This window comes from Strix uralensis, chromosome 1 (genome assembly GCF_047716275.1).
Source record: "Strix uralensis isolate ZFMK-TIS-50842 chromosome 1, bStrUra1, whole genome shotgun sequence".
Classification (NCBI taxonomy): Eukaryota; Metazoa; Chordata; class Aves; order Strigiformes; family Strigidae; genus Strix; species Strix uralensis.
The window spans coordinates 119,047,675-119,075,607 of record NC_133972.1 but is presented as its reverse complement, the minus strand read 5'-3'; the positions used below and the strand labels follow the sequence as shown (position 1 = coordinate 119,075,607).

The window sequence follows — 27,933 nt, the reverse complement described above, 5'->3', positions numbered from 1 at the left end:
ATTTTATATTCTAAAAGTTAAGTTTTCTATTTCCACAACATTACTGAAAAAAACAGTTTATAGAAACAAACTCAAAGTGAAAAGCAATGACTATTCACAGCATAACAAGTGTATGGATTGTGCTATCCATATACTTCTCCAATTGGAATAATTGCTAAGTAAAGTCGGTAATTAAAGATTTTTTTTTCTTTCTTTTTCTTCTCCTTTTAATGGTCCTTCTGTAAAGAAAACGTTTCTTTTTTTCTCCTCTGGAATCTGGCCAGCAGCTTCCATTCCTTAAATTTCAACCTTGTCTTTGCTGCTATTTAAATTCTGCTCAGTAGGAAGGCACCTGTAAGTGCTCAGTGTAGCATAAGTCACCCTGTCCTCCCCAGCGTTTGAGAATGTCTCTTCCTGCCATTGCAGGTATTCTGAGCCTTCATGCCTGGACAGCCAAGCTGACTGTGATACTGCAGTCTGCAATGTCTTAGGAAAACTTCTGTAGATCAGCTGTCACATAAACAGCCCCATTTTTTTCACCGCGTGTGCTTATCAATAAACATCTCATATGAGATTGCAGCCATAAACTTGGTGGCAGTCAAGAACCTGAAGCCTGCATTTTGTGAAATTGTGCTTTTACTAAAAAGAGTTTTGCTGTGCTAACCTAAGTCCTGATAGTACTTTCTCTTTGCTCTTCTTCAGTTTGCATCTTCATGCAGTGTGTGATTTTTCTTTACTTTCTTTCCATAACTTCTATAAGGATCCAGTTCTATTTCAACTAAAGAGCTATTTATGAGGTATTTTGTCTATTTTCAAGAAAGTAGACAATGATATTACATTTTTTAATATGGCTTTTTTATATTACTTAATAGAGTTCAAGATAAAATTAATGTACTGACGTTACTTAAATTTTGGGTATGTAGATGTATCATGATTGAAACAGCAATCATTAGTGTTGCCATATGGACTGCCAGACTTAAATGCGTATAAAAATATTTTTACATGGGAGTGAGATATCTGCAGATCACTGCTAAATTTCTCTCCTGGTAAGGCAAACAGCTATACCTACCTCTAAATGTAATACTAAAGGCATACTCAAGATAACCACAAGAGCACTCAGATATTCTGTGCACTCTGTAGCTTTATTGAGAAACTGCTTGCAAAGTGTTCACCTACTAGTTGTAAATTAAGATGACAAAGGACTGGAGGCCCTTGTACCTACAAGAAACAATAAAATTCTTTAATTTTCATAGCTAAATAAAGGAACTCAGGATTTTCAGTGATGTCTGTGATACCATGTGACATTTTTCTGGCTCTTGACTATGTTTTCGTAATGGCATTTTTATACATACAATGATGTTTATAAATATGTTTTTGGTAGATTGCCTCCAGAATGTTTCAGATGCTCCTCTTCGTTCTTCATTAAAAGAAATGGAGAAAGCTCTTCCAGGACATTCCAGACAGTGACTTAGGAAAGAATAAAGTATTGTCTTGTATATATAGGACAGCCTTCATGCACCTATTTATTTTGTCTCCATAGTATTGCTGTATTCCTTTTGTTGTCCATATGTTTCCCTCTTGACTTAAGAGATAGCTCTACATTAAGATCAGGATGACTATTACTATTTTTAAAATTTGAAATGAGTTGCAAATTCTGCTGAAGCAAATGGGTTTATTTATTGTAGTTTTAAATAGCTTTTCAGTTGTACTGAGAGTAAAATTGTTTCAACAACGTACAGTCATGTAGGTAATCCTATGGTCTGCTGAACATATGGTAAAGAGTAATGTGTCTATAGTTATAAACATTAGGCTTTACTTTTATCACAAGATTCTAGCAACATCGTAAACAACAGGATTAAATCTTGAATCATTTGTTCATGTCATTGGGAACTGTAGATGGAATTATTGCTTTATTTTATGTGAATTCATGGGGAATACTTTTATATATAGATCACGTTTAATGCCTATGAAGCTGCCAGAAGCCTCCTAGGGTTTTTTCTGCCATTTGTAGCTAACTTTTTATATGTGTTTTAAACTTGTTGCTGCAAATTTATCTAGAGAAAATTTGGATAGGTGATTTGGCTAAACTTGTAAAAATAGATGCCATAACCATGCCTTAGACTTCCCTCTGCTAGAAGGCAGAAACTCCATAATAACAGGTTCATCTTTTTAAGCTTTTTGTTTGTCTTTTTAAAGCCCTCTCACAAATGTGTAACATGGCATTACACAGCACACATAAACACTACCTGGTTTGGTCTTTCACCTGTAGCATTGTCATACAGTGCTTCCCTCTAGTGACAGGTGCCATTCTGAGCCAAAGCCTAATTTAAATAAACCCCCTCTGTCTTTATTCAGCTGGTTTTTCGTATGCCCTGAATCTGCTAAATTAAACTATCAGGTAGTACTGAGAAGAGGCTTTCTGATGAGACACTTGGCACTTCTGCTTCTTATCAGACAGTCTGGTTAACTTGAAGCTTTCACTAAGCATCTCTGCGTGGCCATAGGAATAACCAAAGGTTTCCAGCATCCTTGAGCTCCCTCATTATTTGATTACATGTCTGTCTGTGGTGGGTCCTCTGTGCTTCTTGGAGGCAGCTGAGAATGGCTGGAGCCTTTGTTCCTCTCTCCACTTCTTCTACATTTTGCCAAGGGCAATAGAGAGAAATCAAGAAAACCAAAAGTATGTTTTCCTGTTTGTGTGAGCCAGCAGCTTTTACTACACCTGTCACTCAGGAAACAAGACAGCAAGGATAGAAGTTCTTGGAATGCCTCCAAAGCACAGGACTTCATATCACTCATGATATTGGGCACATTTCCAGGGGTACAGGATAGTCCTGTGGTGACCATCTCTCCTGCAGCATTTGCATGTTCAAACACAACCCTAAGTGGGAAAGATGAGAAGTTCCCTGAGTATGATAGGAGGCTAACCTTATATGCCCCCATCTCCTGGTGTTAGTAACAGTGTCATATTTTAACTTTTGGTGACAATTTTGTATTTGATGGAAAACTTGAGAGCGCATGAGACTTGTCTGTCTTACCTCTTTCACCTACAGCAGTACTTCATCCGCATTCCTGTACTATTAAGGCAGAACTTGCCTTTCCTAGCCTGCTTTCACTAATGGCCTTCAGGGATGGCTGGGAGCTTTTAAGGTCCCATTGCTGTAGGCAGAAAGTCACTGCAGGGATCCTGTGCACCATAGGACTCTGCTGGAAATTGCTGTGCTGCAGCATGCTGGAGAGGGCAAAGGATGTGTGTCTTCTGAACTTGCAAATCTTTTCTCCGTGTACTGGGCTACAGAAGATCTGTTATGATGGCCACATGTATGGCTATGCAGTGGCTGAATTCACTTGTGAATTCAGAGAGAAAACAACTACTCTTGGGCTTGTAGAAGGATTTTTATTCTCTCATTTTAGCTAATAATTTACACCAGATTTTCTCTAGGGATAGTTGTGTGACCATATTGAACAACTGTAACACATGCAAGAAGGGTATCTTTTTTGTTATTAGCACAAGCCAGTGGTAGAAGCAGCCTGAGATCAGTGACGTTAAATCAAGAATGCTTTTGTACCACGTTAAACATTATTATATAAATTACCACTTAAGTGATTCCATGCTGTTGTCTACTGAGTTTTTTCTTCTGTCATAAGCAAGGACTGCATCATGAGAAATCAGTCCCCTCCAACCCCTATTCACTTATAGTCTTAATGGTAGTATTAGATGTAGTGTTCAGTGAAAGGGCTGAAGTGGATTTAAATGCCTCTGAGCTGTCATGTGAGCACCTTCTGCTTTAACTCTTAAAAAGCCCGATTTTTTATGTTGGTTTTTTGTTTTTTTTTTTTCCCAGTTGGGAACTGGAAAAATACTAGAAAATATACTCCATATAAATAAGGAGTGGGAAAATCCTGGTCAAAATATTCTCTCAGAGGTCTAACAGTAATGTGCTTTAAGGCTTCCTAAAAGTTCTGTCCATGCAAACTCCCTGTTTAATTTAATTCTTAATTAAAATCATTATTCTGTAGCATATCTAACTTTTAGCAGGAGTAAAAAATGTCTGTGTCTTTAATAATTTTGCAGACTTACAGAAATGTAGTTATCAGAAGAAAGATGTTATTTCTTGGATACTTCCTCTTCAAATGTCTTGAGTAGTCTTTTGTAATTTTTAAAAATAATATTGTTTTAATTACCATGGTTACATGCTGCTAGTGCTGATACCAGTTAAAACGATTGCTCTCTGCTCCAATACTTAGTACACTGTGAATTCATCAAAAATTAAACAAAAAAATTTGTATAGTGCAAAACTTCTTGTCTGTTTTAGTCTGCTATTTACTGAGGTCTTGATGCTGCATTCTTCATTCAGGGAACACTCACTTGTACCTGGATCCGACCTAGATATTCAAAATACCAAACCCATCTGTGGTGGGTTGACCTTGGCTGGCTCTGACTGCCAGACACCCCCCCAGGTTGCTCTCTCACTCACCCTCCTCAACACAACAGGGGGACAAAATAAGATGGAAAAGCTCATGGGTCAAGGTAAAGAGAGGGAGATCACTTACCAGTTACCATCACAGGCAAAACAGACTCAACCTGGGGAAAATTAATTTAGTTTTTTGCCAGTTGAAATAGATTTTGGTAATGAGAAACAAAGACAGCTTGAAACAACAACATTTTCCCTCCTCACAGCCATGCCCTGTGGCGGGTTGGCTGTAGCTGGCTGTGTCCGGTTCAGGGCAGCCCCGGCCTCTCCTGACTCCACGCCGCTGCAGCGCCCCTGCCAGCTCCGGGGCAGGTGCACCCCATACACCATCCTAACTGCCCTCTTTGTCTTGAATGAAGCACTGGCCTTCGCTGACATCAGTTTGTCAACGTTTCTGAAGTCATGTATTAGTGAAGCAGACTACCACATACATTTATCTTCAATGCGGTTGTATGAATTGGTGAGTGTCCTCGGCAGTGGAATAGCTAGAGACCCTGACTTTCATGTTGCTTTTCTTTCAACTTTCAGAGCATACTAAAAAAATAATATCTTCTTCCAACGTAACACCTTTGAGCCATAAATATCAAAGTGCTTTACAAACAGAGGATTTAGTTATTCAAATCTGAGGTGTTGAGGGGGATTTTTACGATCTTCCAGTGACAAGTGCCTAAGCCAGAAATTGAGCTGAGGTTTCAAATTCCCCAGTACAGGGATCTTTCCACTAAGCCCTGTCACCTGTGTGAATCATACTGATCCACACAGACTTTAGCTGATGGGTTGGATGGGGCAAGCGAGCAAATGAGCTTTTGTTGACTTCAAGTCTCTGTCGTATTGTCTTTCTGTCAGTTTTTTTTTCCAGTTTGTCTCTACGGTTGACCTTTGAGAACCATTCAGGAAGACCTCATGGGAATGTTTGCACCATCTAGTACAACAAGAGAAATTAATGTTTATAGTATCTTATTAATGGCTACATTCCGTTTTCTATTTTTTCAGATTAACTATTTGAAATGGAGTTCTGAATGTCACAGTCCTATTTACAAGTCAATGAAATTATTTGTTCCTACAAATATAACGTAGTTTAAAATGCAGTTTTGCTACTGGCAGGCTTACATAAGCACAAAGCAAATGCTCAGTTGTCGAGAAACTTCTAGCTTAAGTTGGTTATACATTATATGAATATTTCTAGATTTCATATGTATACTAAATACAGCAAACCATTTTTATGTGCATGTAGATTACTGACAAAAAAATCAGCATCATCATAATTCAAGATTATAACAAGCGACCCCTAAACCATTCTGCAAATGCAAAAGCAACAGCTCTTCTACTGTGACCTTCTTGTTTGGTTCAATTCTGAGTTACAAATAAGAGCCTCCATTTCCTATCAAATGCAAATTTTGATACTTAAAATGTGTGGTTTATATATTTCCCAATATTTCCTATTTTCTAAAACTATTTAAAATTTTATTTTCATCTTTAAATAAGGACCATCTCTGGCTATTCTATGAGCTGGAAGCTGCTGATTTTGAGCTGTTGTAGGCTCTTGTTGCTTTTTATGTCTTTGGGTTTTGGGGGGTTTTTGCTTCCTTTTTACTCTCTTTCCAGTTTTGTTAGGAAAAGCACCCTTAAAGATGAAAACCTGAGCACTCCACAAACTCTATGTAGCTTATTATCCTGAATTTTTTACTTTCATAATTGTAGTAGAGACAGGGAAAAGCCTGCAATGAGAAACGTCTGTGCTTGAAAGAAAACTGCATGATTTATAACAGACGTCAGCAATTTATAAATTCAAATTAGAGTAACATATAAATAGTGACTATATAGCACTTTTTTTTTTTTATTACTTTGTGTATGACCTTTTTCAGAGTAGCAGTTATTTTCCATTAGTTCAGTTCAATTGGAAAAAACAATGCTTAGTGGATTTTGAATCCTGGCTCACTGGTGATAGAATTAGACAGTTCTCAGGTTTATGTAATTGCTGTCATATGCAGTTCCATAATTTGTCACACCAGCTTACTTCTGGTGGTCTTTTACTAGCCACCTCTTCTGTGTTTCGCTTGAGCTGTGTGGTAAAACTATAATCCAGGGCTCCTGAGTGACCTGTGGAACTCGTTTGTGTCTCAACAGTAAAGCAACTTCCTGTCTTTGACCAGTGAAACTATAATCTAGTCCCAGCCCCTCTCCTTTGGTCAGGATCGCAGGTACTTTAGCAACCTCCCATAACCTCCACTTTCCTGAATATTTGATGGCTGCTTTGTGTTCTTCCATGTCAGTTATGGTTCTGGCATAAATGCACACATTCTTTAATCCGTTTGACAGGACCAAATTTAGAAGAGGGGAAGGAAGCAAAAGGACATAACCAAATGCAAAGTGACCTGTAGCAATTAAAGCAGGGATTGCTGCAGGCAATATAGGGAAATGTGGTCCTGATAAATGATTAATCTTTATGACTAAAGAAAAGAAATAAACAACATAGGCTTAACTGACCTGTGGTACATGTTACGCAAAAGCATGTTTATTATCATATTTTCTTCATTCTGTAATTGTATTTCTTTGTCTACTCTTTTTGTCAGTAGTATCATATATTTCTGTATCTGAGGCAGACATCAAAGTCCCAGGTATATGCATTTGTGGGGGAGTCATAGGACTCTGTTAAATCTTATGTGGAAGAAGAGAATTAACTTTGGAGCAGTTTACCATCCACTACATCCCTTTGCCCAGCTCTTCTTCCTCCTCCACTGGAAGTTTCTTTCCTTATTACAAATGTGTCAGAAGCAGGGGTGGGCTGGTTTCCTCTGTATTTCATAGTACAGTATAACAGTATAAATTCCCTTCATCAGCAAGCATATTTTCTTATGTTTGCTTTTTAGATGCAATGGTATAACAGAGAATGCTGGTGGCAAATAACTTATTCAGCTGTCACAGGAAAATTCAGAGAAATCTGCCAGAGAGGGAGAAATGTGGGGGAGTTCTTCAAGAAATTTTCTATATATTGTGATACAGCAGGAAAAAAAGGGCTGAATATATTCAACCTACAAAGTCAACAGTATATACTCTTAATGTAGGTACTTTAATGTATGAAGACTTTATGTATAGTTATTGAATGGGAATCAGCAAGAAATTCGTTTCGTACAAGGTAGCCTGATACCCAGAAATAACAAAAATTACGTTATCTATATCATTTATGTAAGTTCTTATATCATTCTAGATTAAGGCATCCAAAACTTGATGACTTACCCAGATAACTTACATAAGAGAAGTTTGTATTTGGCTTCTTTTAAGAAAGTCTGAGTCAAGTTCCGTTCTCGTTTATGCTAGCTTGAGAAAGGAATCAGAGTTCAATGTTGCAACTGATATTGAGGCCCAATTTATTAGTTACTGACAGTATACAAAGACAAAGATGGTAGATTGGTGGGTGAAAAAGCACCTTCATTTGCTCAGTAGCTAGAAACTCAGACTTGTGTGAAGCTCCTGGAAAAGTCCTAAGAATGGGCCTAACCTGAGGAGATTTTAAGACTGTATCCAGGCTGACTGGGAATTACATAGGAGGTTCTTTTGCGAAAAGGGTCTTGTCACAAATTAAACAGATGATATTCTCAACTTTACAGTACTTACCTCTCATTTAATATTGTACTTAACATGTTAATAGTAGTTAGCCCATAATAGTGTGGTTGGAAGACAGAATATTCTGTTACCTTTTGACATGTATGTAAGTTCAAATTTTCCTTTACCAGTTGTTACAGAGAATCTGATTCATTTATCAAGTTTATGCATTTGAGAGTTATTTGTCAAAACTGATCTCACTCTACATCATTTGGTTAAGGTTGATTGCACATGTCAGATAAGAAAGAATGGTAAATATTCTTTTTAGACGAGTAACATTGATTGGTGGCATTTTCTCTTTTATGTAGATTTATATGACCATGTTGTCCTGTCATCTAGGTTCAATAAAGGCCTGTTTTCAATCCCCACTGTACTAACACCAGCTAACACCACTGTACGTAACAGCTCTGAATTAATGTGATTTGTCAGTAGCAATAGGCCACAGTGATAACCAAAACACGCTGCTACATCTTATTCTGACTGATCTATGAAACACCATTCTCCATTTATTCTTTTGCACAACATAATAAATGGTCTCTGGGCTTCTACTTTCATGGCAGGTATTGAGCAGCTGAAACCTTCACTAATTTACACAACGGTTTATCTTTTCTCCGACTGATTTCAGGGGCAACTCAAGCAGCTGTACCATAAAACTTAATGAGTTCAAACATGCTAATGTGTCACACAACAGAGCAAACAGTGCATGCTTTGCCATTAGTATTAGTCACAATTAGAAGGTGATTGGGGCACTTACTGTACAAAACCACATGTGCTGTATTAGCATATAAAGAGAACGTTTTGCAGTACTCCAATGTCATAGACGTATTCCAGCCATTTTCAGGAAAATGGGATAGAAGAAAGATTATGTCTGTTGTTCTCATGAATATACTTAATTATGAGCCAGCCACCTGCACCATCTCTTCATATATCTGAAAGTTTCTATATTGACCCTGTTATTACCAGATGGTTTCATGTTCAGCGGAGATAATATTGTTGCATGGTAACTGTGTGAACAAGGTATGTCAGGCGGCCACAAGAGCAATTCCTCAGACCTTCAGCTTCCTTTCTGTTGCCTGTGGCTTCTCAAATATGAGCATCATCTGGATTGCATGCTGTATAAATTGGTCTAGAAGTCCACTACCTGTGCCAACTTCTGAAGGGTGCCACAGGTGTGGAGGTACGTGTCTGGTTAAATGAGACTCTGTGTCAGATCAAGAGATAATGACATCTACTTCTTTAACATGATGGACATGTGATAGAAAGGGACAATAATGACACTGTAAAACACCCATGTGATCAACTCAGAAAAAGGGTTAAACGCCTGTGATGAGGGACAATATATACAACATAGGTTATTTGACTTGAATTTTCCTCAAAGATCATTCTGATCCAAGTATCTACCAAAGATAGATCTACCAGAGGTAGCGTCTACTAGAAATAGACACTTTATTTGCCATCTTAACCATGGTAATTCTTTTGAGATGTGTTTGTCACAACCTTTTATTTCTTGTCGGTTTACATATTCACAGAGGTTCCTGGGGTGAAGTTGGGATAAATTGTCACTGCCATATGTGTGAAGTGAAAAGTATATGTCTGCACTCTTTATTTTTCACTTCTCAGTTAGATGTGTGCTTCCTTCATGCAAAAGAAAGAAAACCTTAAGAACACATGCTTGTCTGTCTTTCAAACTCTCTAGAATTAGCTTGTCATGAAATGTAAAACTAATGTGTAGTTGTAAAAACCACTGCCAGCATTTTCCTCACTAGTGGCTGATGGCTAAGTAGATTTAGAAATGAAAGGGGTTATTATAAAGTGATTACTGAATAGCTAGGTATGTCATTTTAAACAAGCAACTAAAATCTCTGTTGCAGATTCGGAATGTAATCTTGTTTGTATCATTCGTACTTAAAATCTGATTTTGATTGTGGAGGAGTAATCATGTAATATAGGTAATTTGACAGAAATAGATCGAATGATGTTTTTCTTTCATTCCTTATTTAAATGTATTAGAATTTAAATGACTCACCATTCAGAGTATACCTATAAAATGACAACATAAAGAAATATTAGATTTAATTTGCATTAGTTCAGATTTAAATTTTACTATAAAGTGAAAAATTCATATCAGCTCTCTCATGAAAGAAAACATTGTATTGAAACTAACACTTAAAAAATACTACCAATTTTAAAAGGGTGTTATCGATGATTAAAAAGATGTTATTGGTGATTAGACCAATATATTTTGCAACTGTGAATGTCAGTCTGAAGACATAGGGCTCATGAGATACGTGTAGCCATGAGTTAGAGAACAAGAGATGAAAAAGTTAAAGAAACTGTCTCATGCAGCATTAAATCACTCATTCATGTTTCTGTATCCAGTGCTTGCAATAATACATTGCTAAAGCTTAAATCCGATGCCTCATCTGGTTTCAAGCAACAGCTACACTTATTTTTTGTAAACGGTGAACTGATGCCTTGGATGCTTATTAGAATGTGCTTTCAATTAACCTTCTATAATTGGCTAAGTATTGTGGTCCTCTCCCAAGATTTCCTATATTTTTAGCCTGCGTTTCAGCTAGAAATATTAGAAAAAGCATTCTGCTAGTGATAAGCTGGTATTAGTACTTATAATCCTTCCTGGAAAAAGTAGACGTCTACTATATCTCACATTTGAATTTGAGGAGAAGTGAGTGAGGATTCAAGCTGGCTCATTTTAAGAACTTGGCCTGCTCATTTTACTGCTGTGAGTATGTATTTTATTGTTTTCTGAGCTCCCACTTCTTTGAACTAACCAGTTCTGGCCACAAAGTACAGAAAAACCTGTTGAGTGCTATGTTCTGATGGGTTAGAAATAAGACTGAGAATTAGGATTCCACGGCTTTTGCTGATGCTTTGTAGCCTTCAGGAGATCAGTCATTTCTTTTGAGCTTCAGTTTCTTTGTATATAAAGCAGGAGAAATGCTATTGTCGTACCTCATACAGTTACGTAAGGTTTAACTACATAATACTTCCAAAGTATATGATAAAACAGAATCAGTAGAAGCATGATCTTGCATCTGGTTCCACACTGAAGAAAAATGGTATTAGCTATAATCTTACCAACAGCACAATAGATGTGGAGATGTTAGTTTTTCTGTTTTGCCCGGTAGACTGCTGGCATCTCTGGCAGGAAGAAGAGGCTGAATAGAAGAGCCCATCCTGTAAGTGAGAATCTTCCAGTTCTCAGATGCTGGAAAGTGGTTTAGTCCAGAGACAGAAAACTATCTGTGATGGGGTTGCCCTGAGATGTGTTTTTTAATACTTAAGTCTTGCAGTCTTGTCCCATTGACACCTTCTCTCCATTGTGACACTGTAGATGCTGATCACGTTAGTAAAGATGCTGGGGGAAACGTATGCAGGAAGCTTATTCCGCTTCTCAATGCTCTTAAGTCTCCAATATCTTGGAAGGGTGCAGAAAGGATCTCGCAGGCTACTGTTCAAAGTTAGCATCCTGGTAACTTTAGGGTACATACACCCTTGTGTTCATCTTCCTTCACTGTCATTTTGACTGTGGAAGACGAATATAATTAAAATAATATAATTAAAGACAAGACAAGGGTTTTTTTAAATAATATAATTAAAAAGAAGCCATTTTTTCCAGAATTCACTCAAAGGAAAACAGGCATAGTCTAGTTTCCAGCATATTATAGCTATATGTATATATAACTGATTAATCCTTCCTCTTATGGATTGCAGGTGACTATCATTTGAGTTTTGCTGTCTCCCTGGCTCTTTCTCTCATTAGCTCTGAAGCTCTGCAGGGCTTGCATCCCAACATTTTTTAGTGTCAGGGAGTACGTTTAGAAGACTGATAGAAGTGCTGCTTTTCTGTGGGAGGCATCTGTTTTTGCAGAAGGAGGGACATGTTCTTTTGGAAATGCTATTAGCAAGTAACAGTGAAAGATTGGTAAGAATTTTAAATACCATAATAATTTTTATTCAATTTAATACCATAATAAATATATATAATAAATACCATAATAACTTGAAATCTTTTCAGGAGATGCCAGGTATCTTCTGTGGTCATTTACTTTTACCTGAGTAACCTTAGTAACTATTGCTATCAATTTCCATGGCTGCTCTGTGACAGGATGAGAGATATCCCAGATGAAACTAGTGTTTCAAGATTTTTACAAATTTACAGCTGTTCTTTGCTGCTTTTAACATTTTTGCTTGCTGCCACAACATGCTGTGTTCCTAGATAAGTAAGATGACCAACCTCTGATGTGCTGCTCTTTACTCCAAGAGTTGTTTCTGGATCTTCGACAGCTTTATGCACACTGGTAGCTTAGTCTTTGGTTTCACTGTAAAATGACTGGACTCAGCAGGACAACGACATCAGCAACATCTTATTAGGATTTTGATTTTGCTCATGAGTCATTTGTCCCTTTGGTTTTTTGTTTGCCTTCTCTTCGTTTGATTCCTTTCTTTTATAACCCAAATAATGTACAGGATAAAAAATCATGAGGGTAAAGTGCCTCTTTTCTTCCTCTAGTCCGAACTACAAAGCAGTTCTTTATATTAACAAATTTGACTGCTCCTTTGGATTTGAGATGCAGCTGTGTAAAACCAATGTGTTCCTATTAATCAAAATAAAAATGTGTTAAAAAGCTGTCAAATTACACCACCCCAAATCTTGCCCATTGTTTCTTTCCTCACTGAACTCTACAGTTCTTGGTAACTTGGTATTTGAAAAACCCGATCTGTTACCAGATTTGATAAATCATGTGATATTTTGAGCAAAGGAGAGTTCTTTTTGAACTTCAGTCTGATGTTGCTGAAGAACTTAGATGAAGAATAATTACAGTATAAAAATCATTCCATCACAGTTGAATGTGATCTTTTACAAAACTGTCTGACCAAGTTTGCAAACAACCTCAAATTGTTTGCAGTCATATATAGATTGGCTATCAAATCAAATCAAATAAGGACAAGCCAAAAAAGTAAATTATTTTACCTACTTTTTTGTTTGGTGCTGACTGTAGATGTATACAAATCTCAAACCAAACATTGCTACTTTAATAGCAGCTGGCTCACAAGGCATATAGACTGTTTCTCTACAGATGAAATGATATTTCATTACCTCAAGATCTGTGCCCCTGAGGCATAACATAATATCTAGACTACTGAGGAGCAGCAGAGTATCTGTTTACCTGGAGAACTGTAGACTAACTAGAGAAGTCTGGCTTTATAACCTCTTCAGTGTGGGGTTTTACCAAGTAAGGAGAAACATGGATGAATATGGTGCGCATAGATCGCCATTGATAAAATTTTTTAAAGTGTTTAATGTTTTAGTTTTCTGCAGGGAAAAGTGAATTTTCCATGTCACCTCCTCAACTGTTCTATTTTGGTTTTCCCTGGCAGATGCTTCTGATTCAGTAAAGTGCACTGACAGCCTGATCACTTTTACCAGCGCTGGTGTACTCTTAGAGCATGTGTTTGAGTTAAAACACAAGTAGTCTTGTTTGAAACAAAGCACGTGTCTTAAAATTGTCTGCTGACTCGGAAGTAGCCCTGATTTATCATGTGGAATCGAGTCGAAAGTGTGTATGTGCTTATGGTCTCCATCACTATAGTACGCAAGTTCCTTGCAGGCGTTCATGAAATTATATGCAACACCCTCTGATACTGATGCTAGAGTACTCTGACTCCTACTTTACTCAGAGCAAATTGATGTGAAAAGATGTTAGCTGATTTGAACAAGACTGCTTAGACAATCTGTGACAAAGTCTGTACATTTAATTATCATTAATTAACTTCTGTGTTTAAAAGATCTGTAGTGGATAATATATCTCAAATGATTCAGTTTTCATCTTAAATTTGTATATTTTCTTGTTCTGTTCATCCTTTACTTCCTGTGGAAGGACAATAGAGTCCAATCTGGAATTTAAATCACGAGAGTTGTTACAGAGCTAAACCACACTAATAGTTTGCCTAGACAAGAAGTAAATTCTTCATTCCTATTGTTCAGATGTCTTCCAAATAATATCTAGCACGTACCAGAAGTCTGCAGCTACTGGAGTATCATGGAGTGGCAGAAAATCATCATTCCTTTCTTTATCTCTTATTTCAGTGGGTCTGTGCAGTCTTGTGGTGAAGACAAAACCTGCAGTCTGAGTTTTCATCCTAAATCCAAGTTTTGATGATCAATGACAGGATGCTAAAAATACACCTAAATGTCTCTGTGATTCTGAAATCGAGTTTCTGAAAAAGCATTGTGCTTGTGGTAACAGGTAAAGTGTGAAGTTCCAGAGAAATGAGCTGTGAATTGCAGCTGCAATGGAAATTGATCCTGTCTGTCAGTCTCTGCTCCATATTCTCAGGAAAACAGAGCAGAGCAGAGAAAGAGCCAAGATCACCGATTAAATGGGATGCTAAAGTGCCAGAGGCTAGAACCGGGCTTGCTGGTCCCTCAGGTCAGAGCTGCAACTGTCAGACTTCACTGCCTGATACCCTGCTGAAGCTGGCAGAAGGAGAGCAGTATGAAAAATGCTGCAGGCGCCAGCAGGGGAATTAGTAAGAACTACCTGGCTAAGCTTCAGGCGTGACAGGCAGTGCGCTCCTTTGGGAGGAAAACCTCTTCTCTTATGAATCCGTAGGCCTTATTTTCCCCATTTGCCTCGTGATTTCTACCAGTGAGGCATAAGAAAATAGCTGGAATACTGAGGAACAACAGAAGCTCAGTTCATCTAGAGAACTGCAGAGTGAGTGGAGAGGTCTGGCTGTATAACCTCTCTGCAGGTGGGCCTTTACCAAGTAAGGAAAAACAAAGGTTCAGCGAATAGCTGTGGTGGTATAAGGTGTATATGTTGCATATAATATAATTGGTATGGCATGTTAATCTCCTTATTCATCCTCTCTCCCAAAAAAATGTTTTCAGTTATGATTAGCACTCTGAAATGACGCTTCTTTATGTACCTATCACGTACCTTACCTGATGCAAGGTAACAACAGCAGACCATTGCTAGGATGACAGCCTTCACATACTGCATGGTTAGTGCAAGTCTCATGAGCACAGCAGCAGCATCGCTATAGAATGCTTGCTTTTCCACTTAAAGTTGGAACTTACTGTGGGAAAGTGTTAAAAAGATTCTATAGAAAATAAAATCAACTAAGTGAAGTCATCATGCTGTGGTAATTAATTCAGCTTTCCCTTTTAAACCATAGTCATTAGCTGTCATTCTTTTTATGTTGCCTAACAGTTTTCTTTCCCCAAGTATCCTGCATCCTTCACCATGAAGAGCATATACTTTCCAGTGTATTGGAACCGATGTACTGTGATCTCAGAACCATATCACATTAAATATTTCCTCTGAGGTATACAACAATACCTCCAGAGAAGCTCAGTGCTAACTTGATCAAATGGAAACTTATTTTTCTATCTTTTTTGTTTGCAATAACTGCTATTTTTCATGGCTGTTTTGAGCTACATGGGTTTTTTAACCCAAAAATTCCATTGTTACCTTAGCCTTTTTTTCTGGTTAAAAGACATTTTTTCCTTCATCTCTTTCCTGCTTACTGTATGAATTAACTGAACTTAACCAAAAATTGTCATGTACTTGAAGCGTATAGATCTGTTATGACTGAGCAACTGTATAGAGCAGATGAGCACTGATATCCTCAGGTCTGTAATGAAGTCATGTCTAATAAATGAAAGAAGTGTGGTGTTGGAAAGAAAAATAAAATGAAGCAAATAAAGTAGTGGTACTTCAGGAATTAGGTTTATTTAATGACAGAACTTAAATAAAACATTATCTATTCCACTAACCATGTCCATTTTGAGAATTTAAAAGTGAGGTTGAGGACACAAAGAGGGAAAATTCTTTGGAGTACAGGCCTGTATCTTCAGAGGCTTTCATGGACAAACCTCTTCGGAATATTCAACCTTTCTTTCTCAGTGGATATCCCCCATAAACCAGCAGTTATCCCACTTGGTGCATCATATAAGATCTTGCTTTATTTTTTCTTACATGTCTTCCTCTGCTGTGTCCCAGGGTTTTTTTTTTTTATATCCTACCTCTCCCTTTCTTTCCACTAAATGATGTAACTGACCGGTTGACACATTGACTGGTTGACACACTTTGCTTACCCCATGAAGGGATCATTAGGGCCCTATCAGTTGCATAATCTCTGAATGAATGGTAAGAAAAACAGATGGAGCTGAGTACTGATACTATAGATTACAGAAACAAGTCAGGAACCAAAGCAGCTAGGGTATTTGGCTTGTCTGATGAGCTTTATCCTGTGAATTATCAACAAAAGCTATATTGTCTCCACCTTTTACAGTCTAATCTCTTTTTCCCCTTTCTGTTTTGTTAGAAGTGAAAATTTATCTGTCATTCTCATAGCAATGAATTCAGGATTTAACTAGAGGGCTAACTTGTACTTTTTATTAAGGTAACATGACATGAGAGTATCTTCCTCCTGGGCAGAAATCATGGATAGGTTTTCATCCAGTTTTTTTGTAAAGCCACTCGATTTCAGTTTTAAAATGCTACGAATTAGTTTTATGTCTCTAATAAAATGATTTCTTAGCTCCCCTGTGAATTTTCTGATGTGCCTACTATGGAACTAAGCAGGCTGTTCCATATTCTTGCAGATAGGAGCTTTGTTCAACTGCTTAATGCTGTATGGCAGGGTCACCTCAATTTTGTTGATTTTCTAGTCCTATTTAGCCTATTCAGATAGCTTTACAGTTACACAATACCCATCAAACATCCTTTGCTGTTCATAGTCTCACCTAAATGAAGAAATGCTTAGAAGCTGCTATGAAACAAAAAAAAAAAGGAAAAACTTCTTTTTCATGAAATTTATGTCTGAATTATGCAGAAGTAAATGCTTAAGGAAGACATGAAACTCCTAGGACTTGCCAGTCTTTGAGGTTTGCTTCTTACTAAGCTTTATTGTTGTAGCAATAGAAAATCTCAAACACCCCAAACACCAGGATACTTAGCTGGGGTGTCTGAGTATAGAAGCAGGTAAATGTCTCTATAGTGATTTATCCTTGGTGAGGACATTTTTACCAGTCAGTCTAGTCACTAGAAAGGAGACCAGGGTTAGATCTGTTATTGATTTTGTTTTGCTTTGCCATTTTGTCACCAATTGGCAAATATTCTATATTAGTGATCAACACTGTTGGGTACTGGCAATTAATTAAAAAAAAAAAAAAAAAAGAAGCTGCAGAATTTGAAAGGGGGACGAAATGTCCTGCTTTGTAGATGTTAGAGAGAACAAGCAATTTCTTAACACCTTTTCTTCAAGGAGTTAAGATGAATAACATCTTTGAACAAATATTTCAAGCATGCAGGGATTTTATTAAAAAGAAAAAAGATTAAATCCTGTGTAAATTGTTTAGAACATTCCTAGCGAAGACATGTTGATTAATAAACATGAAAGAGGGAAGATGCATATTAATTTGTTTACGTATAGGAGGCTTCTAGCTCATTAAAAGTCTTCTAAGCATTTAACTAGTGGAGCAGTGGATAAAACCAGACATTGTCTTTAATCTTGTTGAGGGCTTGAATATGAAAAAACCCAGATTATTGCTAAATATGTATAATGACAGTGTTTTGAAAATGTGGGATGTGTGTTGACTCAGTGGTTTTGCTTTAACATGGTGGAAATCTGAGTTCACTTTTCTATCTCAATTGCTGGGACCAGTAGGACTGAAGAAAATTGAACTTCATCAACCACAATCTTTGGTTCCTGTATATCAATAGCCAGAAGTTCTTAGGTATGATTTTGCTAGATGTGATTTATGCCTGGTTATCATCTGGGAGATCTCTAGGAAAGCACAGATGCAGTAGGATATCAGCTAATGTGCCTCCTGCCTGTTTCTTTTGATTCTTTGTTAAATCACTACTACAAACTGAGGTATTTGCACTGTTTATTCTAGATGTGCTAAAAAAAGGAAGAAAAGAAAGAAGCTATTAACAACTAGTGTTTATGGGAAAAGAACCCTATGGACTATTTTAAAGGAATTGGAATATTAAATAAATGTCCTGGCCAAATAGAGATTGAGTAATTGCATTCTATCTAACTTAAATGAATAAGAAATAGCTGAAGAACCACCTAACACTTTTGCTTTGTATAAACAGTCCTGGGAGAAAATCACCATGTATTTGCAAGTTTTCCCTAAAATTGCCATTTCTTTTTAGATACCTGTTTTATGAAGGTTTTTGCTCTAAAAGTGTTAACACAAATTAATTTGTAAAAAAAATTGGACGTATTTCTGGTATTTTGTTAGCTCCTCATTTTTCATCAGACACTTCTCTCTCCTCGCTGTTTTTTTTTCCTGATTTCTCAGAGATCTATGCTTTTACTGTCATTTGCACTATGAGAGGTAAAGCAATGAACTTCTGTTTCTGCTTATATGTCACATTTATAGAACTGTGTAACTTCATCTTACTCATGTTACTTACCATTATAATATGAATAAATAATCATACCAGGGTTATGTTGCTAATTTTGCAGATCCAATGCGTGGGCCACGAAAGCTAGAGGTTGTGGAGATCAAATCTAGACAAATCACTATTTGCTGGGAACCATTTGGATATAATGTCACACGTTGCCATCGATACAACCTCACAGTCCATTACCGTTACCAGGCTGGAGGACAAGAGCAAGTGAGAGAAGAAGTAAGCTGGGATACAGAAAGTCCTCATCCACAGCACACAATTACTAATCTATCACCATACACAAATGTCAGCATCAAATTAGTACTAATGAATCCTGAAGGACGAAAAGAAAGCCAAGAACTTGTAGTACAAACTGATGAAGATGGTGAGTTTTTGTGTTTACATATATGTATACATTGTACATGCATACTACCTGATTGTCAATACATTTTTCTATGTAAGTGCATGTTCTACTTTCATTAAAATCTGTAACAGATTTTCCACCAACTTCACCAATTTTAAGGCAGTAAAGGGTCCATTCAAAGTGTTACAATGATCTTTTACATAACGTATAACATCACACACCATTTAATAATTTCTTCATTGAACACATAACTTGTGCTTGAAATATGTTCTGCCTCTTAAAATTTCCAGTATCAGTTTGAAGAAATTTCAGGTGATTGTCCACAGTATCCTCATGTAAGCTTTTATGTTGAGTGATACGCTCAACATTAAATATTCATTCTTGATTTGTCGTTTCAATTTCTCTAGCTTTGGCTTTCAAGCCACTGGACGCTGTTGGTTGCTTATTCAGACGACATTTTCCATATACAGACATTGAAATATATAGATATTCCCTTTCTTTTAGTAATTTTCAGCTAACATGGGTTTTTCAGATCTTTTTTTTATTTTGAGCAATAATGTAATTTGTGTCTTTTTTGAAGCATAGACAGCAGAATTGACTATTTTGTCTCTGTAATGCTCTAAAAATATTGCATGAAAAGGTTATATCATCCTCCTAAATTCTCTGTGATGTTATTGTGATTATACATGCAGAGAGTTTACTGGAGCTCTGTTAACTACGATACCAAAGTGGGACTTCCTTGTTGAACTGGTCATGCACCAGGATCAGTTTCACCTTTCCAGAACACTCTGTGCTGAGGTATAGCCACTCAGTGCCCTCTACAAGTGTGCTGTAGTTTTTTTGACCTTGCTTTTAGTCATTTTAAAATGCATACTGTTCAAAGAAACGTTATCAAATGACTGGCATTGCTTTATATAACAGATCTGTCCTCCTCTCATTTCTGTCATCTGCAATCTGACCAGGCTTTGTATTTTCTTCCAGATCAATGATAGATTTACTGCAAACATGTTGGAAAGATTTCTAGAAAAAATTTCAGCAATGATGAGTTCCTCTCATAATAAATACTTGAAGTCTGTCATTTAAATGTATTAAATCATTTAATATATGCCCTATTGGTTTTGTGTAGTACTAATTTCTAATCAAAATATATGAAAGAATAAATGAAACAATTTAGGAGTGTATAGTTGCTAATGCAACAGATTTGACAAAGCATAGCTAACAAAAAAATTGTTTCATTAGAATTAATTTTGCTGTCATCCTCTAATTTTGATTCAGTTCGATCGTAGGATGACAAAGCTAAAGACCTTATTGTTATCTGGGCTGTTTATGTATTTTCTCTAAAATTTTGCATAGTGTTTTCTTATTCCTGGCCCTCTGAAACTTTATATTATTCCAAGATCTATTAAAAACCAGCATCAGTGTTTGACAAAATACCTTGGACAAAATAACTTTTTACTATACTATACACTTCCAGTTAGGTACATAAATCTCAGTGTAACACAACAGAGTATAGTGACTCAAATAATCATCATAATTTTGTGAATCACACAGTCATGTAGGTTGCAAGATAGCTCATTTAGTCCAACGTTTTGCTCAGAGCAGATCAAGTGAGAGCAGATTGCTCAAGGTCTTTTAAAGTTGAGTTTTGAGTATCTCCAAAGATGGATATCCCACAACCTCTCTAGGTAACCTCTGCCAGTGTTTGACCTCCCTCATGGCATAACTACTCAGAGTTTATGGCCTTCAGATAATTTCAGAGGGTTACCACAGTGTTTTGCTATACTACCAACTTATTTACACTATATTTAATTCCTCTCCCTTTACACATAAATCATTAACCCCATGACTCAAAATGAGTTTTGCCAGTTCTCTCCTACTTGAAAGCAAGGTTTAGTGCCCAGATTTAAGGTTGCCCTAAAGTTGTAATCTTACTGGTGCATACAGGACTGGTAAACCAGTTCAGAAACCATCACCTGTGTCCTTGGAACTTCCCCTTGGTAGAGCAATAGACTCTGCAGAGAGCTATGGAGAGGTGATTATGAAGTCTCGAACCATGTAAACTCCCAGACCAACAGCATGGAGCAGTAGGAGGAGGATAGTGCTCTACCAAACCTAGCGATGGGAAGGAGTCACCAGATGTCTTGTTGCAGATCCTCCTATTCTTTAATCATTCGGGTAAATCTCAGTAAGATGTCGGAGAAGTTATTTCAACCACTGCAGCAAGTAGTTTCCACCTTCTTTCTCTAGCATGTAGAAAATGTTAAGTGTATCTTCTTACTGGATTTTCACATCACAGTGTACGGAGAAGTGCTAAGCCATCAATTCCTGTTGCTTCACAACAGTCCTGTGTGCATTTCAGGATTTTCTTTTAACATTCCATTGCAAGTGTTGTTACAAAAATAAAACTGCAGATACACGTCCATGTGCTGTTTACACATCTTCTCTGAAAAGTGCATTGAGGTTGGCTTGGGGATAAGGTAATCTTTGCAGAACAAACAGGAAACAGAAGTACATACCTGACAGCAGTTGACATACCTTTTATCAGAACCGTCTGACATCCCTGACTCTTCAGAGGTCATTCTCATAAATTAAGAGACTTTAAGAAAAATTAATAATGTCAGATTTTCAGTTTGGCTGCTTCATAATTTCCCTATGTTCACCCTGTTACATGTCTTCAGGCATCATATCAGTCAGCATCACTGTTCTATGCAACATGTGGCTCATCTTTCCAAGCTAACCATTCTAGTTCAGTCTGTTGAAACTGTACCTTGTTACTTCAATACTTGTCCGTTTCATATATGAATGTTTAATATGTTTTTCACTATGGGACAGCAACGCTATTGATAGATAAGTGGGTATCACAAGTAGATTTTATTTACAAGAATTTATATTTGAGATATTGCCTAATTCCTTATAAAAAGCTGATTTGTCCTTTTCTTTCATCAATAGTGTTTTACAGGGAAAGTGCAATGCTCACTAATGCCTTCTTGCACTGAATGTGACACATAAGTTTATTGGCACTATCTTGTTAAATAAATCATTCTCCTGAGCTACCCTGGCCTTTGCCTCAGTCTTGGAGAAATAATAATGGGATGGTTTTCATGCCTCAACAGCACAAGTATTAAGCAGAGTGTCTCCTTCTGAAATCTTTCTCAAAACAGCATTTTTTCCTTTTTTTATCCATTAGTCCCGAGTGCTGTGCCACTTGAATCCATTCAAGGGAGTACCTTTGAAGAGAAGATTTTTCTTCAATGGAGAGAGCCAGCGCAAACATATGGCGTGATTACTTTGTATGAGGTACCTAGCATTTTGCCATGTTTTAATTTTTATGTATAGTTTTGATTTTCAAAAGTGCATAAGAAATTTTTTTTTCCAGTTTATGTAAAATTAATCTTCTTTTGAAGATAGTAGCACTTCCAAAGTAATAAAATCAGATATATACTGTAGGAGTGAATTATGCAGGACCCAAAATGTCCCTGGGTTATCAGCTTTAAGAAAACCGCTATTTTTAGAACCATGTGATATAGCATTCTATCTAGTAATGTGGATCAAATATTTAAAAGATTGAAAGACAGATCTTAGTGAATTTTTAAAAAAGTAGGAGACATAAAACAGTGGTGACAGTCAACATCACATTTAGATAAGACTCGTAACAGAAAGCCTACTGTAATAGAAACAAGCGGGCATAATTTAAAAAAATCTAGCATTTTTAAAATGCAAATTCAACAAAATTGTATGTTGTTAGATGTCTAAAAATTGCTGGTTTTTCTCATGTGGAACCTCTGCCTGAATACCTTTTAGAAAAATTGACAAAAGACTGCACAGATTAAGCTGTCAGACAGTAATCACTGTTAAGCTTCTTACCTGACCTTACTACAAAATTGGTATTGAAATGTTTTGTTTAAAAAAAACCCACCTAAATGAGAGACGATGTAAAAGAAAAGTTAAATTGAATGGTAACCTGTTGATACTGTTTTGAAAACTATTGTAAGAGGATAAAATGTTATGAAAAAGTATGAATTGATTTTTTAGAAAGCTCACTATTTTCCAGCTAGTTCAACAGTTGCCTGTCTTCAGGGATCAGAATGTTTTAGTTAATATGTTAATGTTTTTATTGATGTTAGACTTTATGTACATAGAAACACACAGTGGTGAATCGTCTTTCTACTTAGGAACATGCATGCATGTCTCATTATATTGCTGAGGAATATATGCACTGTATACATGCAGTTCATTCTTAAATGTATATGCATACATAACTTCATCAGCTATAATGGGAGTATTCAGAGATGGAGAAGAATATCTTGGCCAGACTTTCTAAGTCTGGACTGTGCAAGTCTGAACATCAAAAGTATTCCAACCGTAAAGGGAATATTGAAAAGAAAATAAAATACTGATATCTCCTTATACTCTTTATCTAATACACCTCAAAGCACAGACAGAGGGAGCTAGGCAATCAGTTAAATCAGAAACTTGATTTAATTAATTTTTAAGTAAAAGGTACCAACAGACTGATGCAACCATACCATCCCTTGTTTTAAAGATGCCAACTCAGTCCAGTCAAGTGGCTGATTATGAACACACGTCTAGTTGCTGAAAGCTTGTTTGTCAATACTTTTTCTTCCCTGATGTTTGCTTATAAGCCTAAAATATATCACAAAGTTTTAATAAATATGACTGGTAAACTACCTGGAGGTGAACAAATATACACAGTGAATCACAGCGACATCTTACCTAATTTAAATGTATACTTAAGTGAAATATAAAAGTATACTTCAGGTATATTTTAGCTAACTGAAGTAGCTCACAGGATAAGAAGCAGACAAATTAGATGAAATTTAGGTACCTATGTTTTATAGGTTGATTTAGACTATCCATGATGTCTCAGTAGGCATCTCTCTGGCTGATCGTTGTACTGTCAGGGTAATGCATCCAGCACAGCGCCCAATCACCCAAGCTTGAGAAGTGAGGTGTCTAGCTCCTGCCTACGCCTTGTGGCAAGCCAAAGCTTAACCAAAGCGGCATCTAAGCCTTAGCTGTGTGTACATCAACAATTCTCATCTAAAAAGCATAGCCACTAAAGCTGCTCTTATACAAACATATGCCATATTTGCTATGTTGAGAGAATGGCCTAGCAGATGAGCACTAACCTAGTAAGAGGGAAGCCTGGGTAGGGGATGTTTCAGCCTGAGGGATTCCCCAGTTCATGATAATCTGCCTGCAGGGGAGTACTCAGATGAATGTTCCTTCCATTCACCTGTCACCCTCCACTGGGCTGTACACAACCAGAAGTGAAAGTATTGTAGTGCCAGAAGGAACGCAGGTATGAAAGTGCTGTGTGCTTTAGAGTTGAAGACACACAGTTGGGTGAAGCAAAACTGCAAGTGTGTAAGCCTGAGTCAGACCTAGGAGCAAGGTTGCTCTTTCCAGGGCAAGCTCTTCAGCTGGTAGCTTTTTTTTATAGGAGCAGCCTTAGGACTACAGCAGCAGACACCTTCTTTCAGCAGGAGGACCCAGGATCTTGATCCCAGCAGGTAGATAAACTTAATGTGCAGTCCTGAGTCTGCATCCCTGCTCCCAGAGAGAAAGCTCAATCTCGCCTCCATGTCTAGCATTTCTTACTCTGGTACCTAACTTTCTAGGTTGTTAAAAATCTCATAACTTAGTCTGTTTTCTGGGGCCAGGCATTTGTTTTTAGTGCCTGAAGGAGATAATCTTCTAATATATGTGGTGGGAAAAACTGTGTGTTGAGGTATCAAGTATTAAAGTATTAATTGCTATTGTGAAATGTAAGTACAAATCCAATTTTTTACCAATATTTAAAGGAAAAAGCCTTTAGATGAAGAAATGACATAATGACAAATTATATCCTTTTGCTCCTATATCACCAGTACATGTCCACAGTTGTAGGAATAAAGGGATTAGTGGTTTGGGCAATGTTTCATCTAAATTTGATAAAACTAGTCAATACCCAGTGAGAAAATTCGCCTCATGCCCTTTTTTTTCATCACTGCAAAGCTGAACTGGCATTAGCAATGGTGGACATAAGAAATTAGTATTTTAAAAAAAAAGTACGAACAGTCTTACAAGTAAGAATGAAATACAGAAACAGAGAAAGTGTGTTTTAACCAGGCAAACCACTTTTTTCCATGTGTTCTAAATAATCCATGGAAGAACTTACTTCATTAGGGAATATCAGCCACTTAGCTGTCTAATAACTAAACACTGCAAAAAATGTGTAAGAATCTAACATAGACTGCAGAGTCTCCAGTAGCCTGGTATTATTTTGAATAAAACTTAAGTGAGATTTTGCAAAATCTGGTTAAGAACCATAGAAATATAGAAAACAGAGCTGCAAGAAGTCATTAGTTAACTTATCTGCTGCGAAACAGGGTCAGCTATATATAAAACAGAGTTGCAATGTAGTTGTCTAAGTTGTCTTTTAAAATCTCCAAAAAATCTTAAGACCCACTGTCCCACAAGCAGACATAACAACATTTACCATCAGAAAGAGAGATTCTTTTGGGCAATATGTAACCTTAATTTCTTTATGATAAAAGTTCAGATATTTGGTAGTGTAATCTTCTTCTGTCTTCTGTTATAGTTAGGAGGGTTAGTTGAGCGGTTTTTATGCACTTTCAGTTCAATTTATGGATGAGGAGTTGTAGAGGATCTGCCTGTATCTACTGAGATAATGTTGGGGTTTATCTAGATGGTATCAAAGTTTTTATTACTAATTTTCAGCACTTTATTGATGTTATATTAGATGGGTCATATAAAAATCAATTTTCATTAAGTCAGAGGTTTTAGGAAATTGCAAGTGTTTAAGGTGTGCAATGCCAACACTTAGATGTTTCTATGTATTGTTTTGTGGTCTTCTTACTTATAATGATATGGAATAAATATAGCAAGAAGAATGTCAATTATCATTTTCTATAATAAGTGTTGAAATTATTTGCATACAAATGAAACTTTAAAAGTAAAAAGGAGGGATGAATCACTTTTTTTAATTTTTTAATGGATTTCTTATTTTTAAATTCTCATTACAGTGCATGGAAATTAGTAATTAATAGAAGAAATCTGGATCATGTTTTACTGTGAACTTATATTAATGTTTCTATTGAAAACTAAAAATACTGTTTGAATCAAAGAAGTAACTGAGGATACAATGTGCATTCTGCATATATATTACTTAACATTTTATCTCTCCATTCCTCCAAATGAGAATCTGACCTAGGTACAGTCTAATAACCTGAAAAATTCCAAATTAGCAATTACAATAGTTAAGCTTCAGACTAAAATACAAGCTTTACCCACTTTCTGAAAATTTGCCTTAAGCTGCCCTTATCATCTTTTACAGATAATCTTATTCAGAGCAAAGTGTAATTACAGTGAAGTCAGCTGGAACTGGGATCTACACCTTCCGTTATTCACTTATCTGTTTTACCTGGTTGTTTTGGTTTTGTTGTTGTTGCTGATCAAAACCAACAGTAACATGAATTCAAAAAATGACACTGTTAAAGCCAGCATCTTGAAAGAATTAATGTAAGCCTGAACCCATCCTTTAGAGTTGTAATCTAGCTGCCTCTAAGTCTCTGTATCTATAAAAGTAATAACTCATACCAGTTATGGCTGAGCTTCTGTGTCCCTTCGTGGGATTCAGGATTTGAAGAGTATAAGAGTAAGATAGCTTATCATAAAATGTCTGACAGCGCATACATCAGAAGGGTTTACTGGATAAAGATGCAATCTCTGTCCATCTGCTCAAGGCAGTTTATAACTTTCTTATTCTTTTGCAGATCACCTACAAAGCAGTCAGTTCCTTTGACCCAGAAATAGATTTATCCAATCAAAGTGGACGAGTCTCAAAGCTAGGAAATGAAACACACTATCTCTTTTTTGGACTGTATCCTGGCACTACCTACTCCTTTACCATCAGAGCCAGCACAGCTAAAGGCTTTGGACCTCCAATCACAAATCAGTTCACCACTAAAATATCAGGTACTTGATTAAAGAATATTGTTGTTTGCTTATAATGACATGGGTAATTCTTTTGTTGCTTACTTCTTCTTTAGGATTTAACAAACATCAAATTAAAAATGTAAAATACACATTCTTCCCTGAAGATGTCAAAATGACATATATTAACATATCTGAGAAACTTCCAAGTGCTTAAATATCAGCTAGTACTTTGAAATTCCTGTTCACAACTGTAACTTATCACCCAAGAAACCCTGTGAATTATGTGCCTGCAGTGAGTGCCAGCTGCTGTTGCAACATTTAGCATAGGGTTTTTTGGACATGAGGATGAGGGTTTCATTCAGAGCTTAGTCAGCCTTGACATGATTCTAAATTAGTACAGTAACGGTGCTGGAAAATCTCTTTAATGAGCCATGAACAATTGAGAGTAGAGCAGAAATACTGTATGTCTAGCGCTCACTTAGAAAGTGCAGCTGACTGCCAGCCTGCGTATGTTCCTAGCAGGCGTGTGGACTGAAGTGGGTATGAAACTGTATTAGACAAGAGTATCAGGACTAGGGGTTTTCAGATAACAGCAGCATGACTGACACTTCTGCAGATCCGTGAACAATATTTTAAAGCCCTCCCAGAGGCAGAGGAACACTTCATTGCTCTAGCTGATGGGGTGCAATACTATTACATCCTCTAAAATTCTTATGTAATTGATGACAAAATGTTTTGCAAAGTTACAGTTGAAATTCCTTTGTTCTTCACTTCTCTACAGTCTTCTTGGGAATTAAACTGACGGTTGAACTGTGGCCCCTTGATAATATTTATAGAAAAATTGCCTTACCTATTTGTGTTCAACTGTGCTTTTTAGAAAAGATAAAGGAAAGCATTTGGGTACAAAATCTTCTTTCTCTTTTACTCTCATTCTGCGTACTTTTCCCCATCACTCATTTTCTGTCCTCACTGGAATGAAAAAAAGTAGCAAGAGTTAATCAGAAATAGAACAATTCCTTTTTTCTTGTTATAGAAAAGGGTAGTTAACGCAAGGTGGCAATAACTGCAATACAGATGTTTGTAGAGAAAAAAAAAAGTTAATTTTCAAGTTAGA

The 27,933-nt window shown here is 36.7% G+C and overlaps 1 protein-coding gene across 6 annotated transcripts in view; it reads left to right on the top strand.

Moving 5' to 3' along the window:
- PTPRM (protein tyrosine phosphatase receptor type M) overlaps window positions 1-27,933 on the top strand; it is a 506,311-nt gene that overhangs the window by 247,508 nt on the left and 230,870 nt on the right. For all 6 annotated transcript variants that reach the window (XM_074878569.1, XM_074878552.1, XM_074878543.1 and 3 more), the window contains exons 8-10: window positions 18,570-18,878; window positions 22,045-22,154; window positions 26,657-26,858. In XM_074878569.1, coding sequence (XP_074734670.1) covers window positions 18,570-18,878; window positions 22,045-22,154; window positions 26,657-26,858 — 621 coding nt within the window. The remainder of the gene's footprint in view (window positions 1-18,569; window positions 18,879-22,044; window positions 22,155-26,656; window positions 26,859-27,933) is intronic.